Here is a 5,757-nt window from a genome sequence, read left to right as displayed (position 1 = left end):
CCCCCGCCCCAACATATTCGCCCTCGCAATCTCTCCCCACACCAATCCGGGCGCTGCAGAACACCTAGCAAGCTCAGCAGCAACAGTAGCACGCGGTTACCATTTCGGATGATTTGGGAGGCCAAAGCTTCAGAAACCCCCTCCCCACACAGGCCGCCTCCTAGGAGCGGCCCGGAGGCTGGAGGACCCCTCGCCCGCCGGGGTAGGTGCACTACCTTTAGACTGGCAGTCCGCGCAAAACTTGTTATCCTCCTCCAGCAGCAGGTTGGCCAGGACCGCCTGGTACCGATCCACGTCCTTCACCGACTTGCCCGTCATGGCCAGGGTGCCGGCGGGGGCAGAGGGCAGCGCGCCCTCTTCGCCCCCAGAAACCTCTGCCTCAGTTCGGAGGTGAAGACTCCCGGTCCCCCGCCCAGGGGCACCTCCTGAGCGGGGGAGAGCCCTCTCCTCCGGCCCCGCGCCCCTTCTTGCTTCAGCCGCGCCCGCCCCCCACTCTGCAGCCCCTCAATGCGGCGCCCCCTGGCGGGCTTAGGGAAAAGCCAGAGTCCAGAGGAAGCTGCCGGACCAGAAACCCTCAGCCCCGGCAAAGGGGACTCTCGGCCCTCCTGGGTGCGGGACACAGAGACAACCGTCTGGCCTGCCCGTCTGTCGGTCGTCAGTCCCGCGCCTCGGTTTCCCAGGCAGCTGGCGCCTGCTCGGCCACCACCTCTGCCGCCTACTTCCGGCAGCTCTTCCTCTCCACCTCCACCCAGCCCAGCCCGCGCATGCGCCCCGCCCCCACCGCTTCGTACTGGACTCTTCTCTGGGTTCCGCCTCCCAGGAACCAATCCGGGCAGAAGTGAGGGGAGGAGCTTGGGGTGGGCGGAGGGAGAAGTGGACACGCCTCCTGCGTGTCCTTGGAAAAGAATGAATGGAGCCTGGCAGAAAGGGAGTGGAGGGAGTGGAAGAAAGTAAAGAAAAACAACAGTGAACATTTACTGAGCTCTTACCACATACCAGATACTGTGCTAAGCTCTTTACATGAATTATTGTAATAAAATCCTCAAAACATCTCTATAAGTTAAATACTTATCATCCTTATGTAACCTCCAAGAGGTCCTTAGGGTATCCACAATCCCTCAACAGCCAAATAAAAGGACCTTTCCTTCAACAGCCAAATAAAAGGACCTAAACTTTTAACCCAAGATAAGGGAGACATCACCTCCTTCCCAAATTTTCAGAGGATTCTCTTCACCTCTCACTTGGAATACCTGCTTTCACTGAATCCTGACTGAATTCTGGGTTCCCCTGTTCATTAGCTTTCTTGCGATGACTGCCATCTTTGGACTTTGTTTTCCCTAAGGCCTAGACACCTTTCTTCTGTCGTTCCTTAAATCCTCCCACATAGTGCAGTTTTCTGCAGCAGACTTTTACTGAAGGTCATTTGGACAGGTGATGTAGGGAGAAAAGTGATTACAGCATACCACAGAATAAGCAACTACTTTAAAATGATTATTAAATATCATTCTCCAAGGCAACCTTTGCTACAGAGAATTTCTCAATGACTCTTCTTTAGGGCTCCACTTGCCATCTGGCAAATGTTTTCATTCATTCATTCATTCATTCACTCAGCAAATTCTTACTGAGCAACTTCTAAGTATCAGGCACTTATGAGGGGAGAGGAAACGACATGATCCATTTTGTGGTTTTAAAAGTTCACCGGCTGACATGGGAAGAATGGATCAGAAAGCTGGTAAGACCAGATTGTCAGTTATCTTATCTCTAGTAAAATCCTCTCCTCCATCTCTTAACTTTCTCCCAAGACCAGGATTCCTTCAAAACTTTATCTCACCAGAGGAAAACTAAAATTTTCTATTACTTTATTAATCAAAACAATTTAATTCTCCATCAAAACCTCTTCCCTTCTAGCCATACGTAGAACACTTGACTTTAATAAACACACAGCTTCATTAAGGAATTTTTCCTAAACAAAATCTCAGTCATTTCTCCAGAAGGAATTCTGCCTTCCTCCTAAGCTAATTTTCTCAAACTGCCACCAGTTTGCAATCATTTTTCTTACTTTAACTTACTTTAACATCTATTTTGTAAATGAACAAACTGAGACTTAGAGCAGAAAGGATATGTGTCACTTCATGCCTGAAGCAATTATTTGCTGCCTTGAGACTCCTCTGACTCTCTTTCCTTCTGCATGTTAACCATCAATGTTCAAGATGGTGACTGTCCCAGTAAATTTGGAATATCATAGGCAGGGTTGCTTAAAAACAACAGAAATTTATTTTTTTCAGTTCTGGAGACTGTGAACTCCAAGATCAAGGTACCAACAGATTTCAGCATGTGGTGTGGAGGAAAGCGTATAGAAAAAAATCTAAATTCTTATCTTCCAGAGGAGGAAGTGAATAAGCAAAGCTGAAAAGGTAAACAATGATAATAGAAGCATGTCATTAGGTAAATTTATAAATTTCAGAAGAATCCACTACAAGAGTTGAAAATGAATACCTCAGAGGAGTAGATATCAGAGTGGGTAGGGTAGGGCAGAGCATTACATTCGTCATTAGAAGTGTTGCATAACTAGACTTCTTAAATTATGTACATGCTTTACTTTGATTTAAATGTTTTAAATTAACCTAATATTAAAAAAAAAAATCCACAATGATCAATACCCATGGACTCTAAGAGGTGTTTCAGAACATTTCCTGTCAAGGTAGTTTTACTTCATCTTAAGTTAGCCTCAGATGAGCATCTGTTTGGATTTTTCTCTCTTTCTACCCTCCTCACCGAGTCCAGCTCTCTATAAGTCCAGAATGCTTTTGAATGTGGGTCATAATAAACCTAACAAATCATAGCTTAACCAAATAGTTCTTTAATTTCTCAGAGAACAAAAAATCCAGAGGCAGGACAGTTATTTATAGATTCAGCTACCTGACAAGACCATCGGCACCCAGACTCTATCATTCTGCTTTGCCATCATCAGCCTACTGAATTTTCATCCTCATGTTTAGTGATTCTCAAAGGGTAGTCCTCAACCCAGCAGCAGCAGCAGCATCTAGAAACATGGTAGCAATGCGAATCCTCAGGCCCACTCCAGAATCAGAAACTAGGAGTAGGAACAACAATCTGGGTGATTCTGGTGCATACTCAAGTTTGAGAACCACTGCTCATGCTAATCACCTCATGATCACAAAATGGTTGCCATAGCTCCAAACATCATATCATCTTTGCAGGCAGGAAAAGGGGAAAAAATATTGTCTCCAGTGTGGATGTTTCTTTTATCAGGAAAGCAAAAGTTTTCCCAGAAGTTCCCAGCAGACTTTCCCTTAAGACCTCTTGACCAGAACTAGGTTCAACCCCTAACTACAAAGCTGACTGAGAAAGCATTTCCAGCCCCTGTAATGGGAGACAGCAATAGAGAAGGGAGCTGCAAAATGGCTGTGGACAGCCAGTAGACAATGTCTGCCACAGGGTCCATGGTGGTTAGGACCACAGATAACATCGTTCCTGACTTTATCCTATAAAAGCAGCAGAAAGTCTTGACATTTATCTGCCAAAGAAGCCTTGGAACTTCTGAATTCTTCAGATGGAGAATCTACAAGGCATTGAAACACCATTTTTACATTTTGACATGAGATTTAACATTATGGCTACTTTCATACCACTGACTAAATAGCCCAACAAATACCCTGTTTTGGTACATATCACAAAAGAAGGAGGAGGAGGAGGAGGAGGAGGAGGAGAAGAAGAACTTAAATCTTCCTTAATAGAGTTAGTCAATTTCCAGGCAGTCAAGGAAGAGAACATTCTAGGCAGAGAGATCAATATGCAAGAAAGTGCAGAAGTGAGAAAGGAGAATTGCACATTGTTACGTACAAGGAGCATTAGGAGAAGCTGGAGAGGGAGCAAAGGGCCAGATCACAAAGGCTTTGTGTGCTATGCTAAGGAGGTTGGACTCAACACTGTTCCCAATGTTGTTAAAGCCTGGAGGGGGTCTTATACTGGGCCTGCAGTTGGGCCTCAGCACCTTGTCAAACCTTTAAAATTATACAAGTTTCATGGGTGTATGGCTCTATGTACTTTTCTAAGGAGCGGGCCCTAGATTTGCAAAGATTTGTGTAACCCAAACACATCTAACTAAGAATCACTTCTTTGAGGAGTCAAGGAATTAACCATTAAATTTTTTTCATCACCAGAATAAATTCAGATTTCAACCAGATTCTAGATCCAAGTTAACTAGAAAAAGTTGGAGCTCAGACTGGAATCAGGGTTTCATTTTCCGGTCTGGAGCCCTTTCCTGTGCAATCACTATAGTGGACAATCTTCCAACCAGTGCCAAGAGAGAGACAGGTACTCCTCCAGTGTGTGAGAAACGCATGCCAAGTGACAGAGTTCCTCTACTCTCCAAAAACTTCTCAGTCCAGCTCTCTGTTGCCACTCTCAAATGATGAGAAAGGAGGGGATGGGAGCTCTGTGAAGAGAAATCCCCCAGCTCTCCATCAAAGCTGGGGCACTTCAGAATGGCAGTCCCCAGGAAGGCGCCAGGAAATATGACAGGAGAGAGTGGGACAAATGCAAGGGAACTTCTGGTTTATGACTTGTCCCTGTGATTCTTGGTGAAAAGTAGGGTTTTTTGAGTCTGCCCCCAACCTTGCATCTTCGGAAATCTCAGCTGCAGAGGCTTGCAATTATTATTTGTAATGAGTGAGCAAGCATAATGGGGAAGAATATTATCACTTATTTTTTTTAACTCGAAGAGAAATTACTTTACAAAAATCACAATAAGCAATAGAATTTTTGAGATACTTGATTTAGAAGAAGATACAGACATGTTCTTCACATGGCTAAACCTCTTTATTAATGGTGTTATTATTTTTTTTTCCAATTAATTCCTGAGTTTAAGAAACCCTTGAGGTTCTTAGCTTTTGGGGTACCACAAGCTTGAAATATTTATCCAGGTAGACTCAATAGACATCCAAGTAATTTTGTTAGCACCCTCAGTTAAGATGGGAACTTCCCTTGATCCAGCTAGTAGAGACTTACTTACCCCAATATACTACATATCTAGTGCCTGAACAGGAAGTGGCTCAGATTTGCAAATTGCCACACAAATTCAGTTTTGTACCAATAATTCAGTTTTGATTTTGTCTCTTACCAGAGAACAGATGTGTTAACCATATTGTCAGCCCACTTTCCTCTGTTCCTGAAGTCTTTACTGATTCCTGGACCTCTTCTAGTCATACTCTTATGGTCTCATTGCCTAGGAACCGCAGGTTTGCATACTGCCCTATGTACCTTTTGACGATCTCCAACACAGTGTAGTGGGTCTGATCTGATTCCTATGTATCTGGTTTTAGCGTGCCCTCAGGTACAGATGGTTCTGTTTGGGTACCCTGCTGATCCCTGCTGAAGGTCATGGCTAGGGAAACCAATGACTTCTCTGCTTAATCCCCTGGCCTGGTCTCTAGAATTGGTGATGTATAGCTGTCAGATTCGTCATGTGGCCACTCAGTGAGTTCAGAGCACACAGAAGGGCAGGCACTCCATGACTTCTTGAGACTGGGCTCCCATGGCCACACACCTGCTTCTCTTCACTAGTGGAAAGTTCACCCCCCACAGTCTCTGAAAGGCAACCCTTGTCTTCTGTCTGATTTACCACCCCTCTGCCATTTCCAACAACTGCCTATGAGATACTATCTTGGACAATGTGCTCCTATAAGTGACCTTAGGAAGGATAGAAAACTGATGATCAGATTGTAGAGAAATAAC

The 5,757-nt window shown here is 44.7% G+C and overlaps 1 protein-coding gene across 1 annotated transcript in view; it reads right to left on the bottom strand.

Annotated features, from left to right (window-relative positions):
- SMAP2 (small ArfGAP2) overlaps positions 1-745 on the bottom strand; it is a 39,323-nt gene extending 38,578 nt beyond the window's left edge. The window contains exon 1 of the mRNA XM_006903974.3: positions 216-745. Coding sequence (XP_006904036.1) covers positions 216-318 — 103 coding nt within the window. The 5' untranslated portion in view covers positions 319-745. The remainder of the gene's footprint in view (positions 1-215) is intronic.
- Positions 746-5,757: the final 5,012 nt, after the last annotated feature.

Source organism: Pteropus alecto, unplaced genomic scaffold (assembly GCF_000325575.1).
Source record: "Pteropus alecto unplaced genomic scaffold, ASM32557v1 scaffold170, whole genome shotgun sequence".
Taxonomy (NCBI): domain Eukaryota; kingdom Metazoa; phylum Chordata; class Mammalia; order Chiroptera; family Pteropodidae; genus Pteropus; species Pteropus alecto.
Note: the sequence above shows the minus strand (reverse complement) of the source record. Positions and strands in the feature narration are given on the sequence as shown.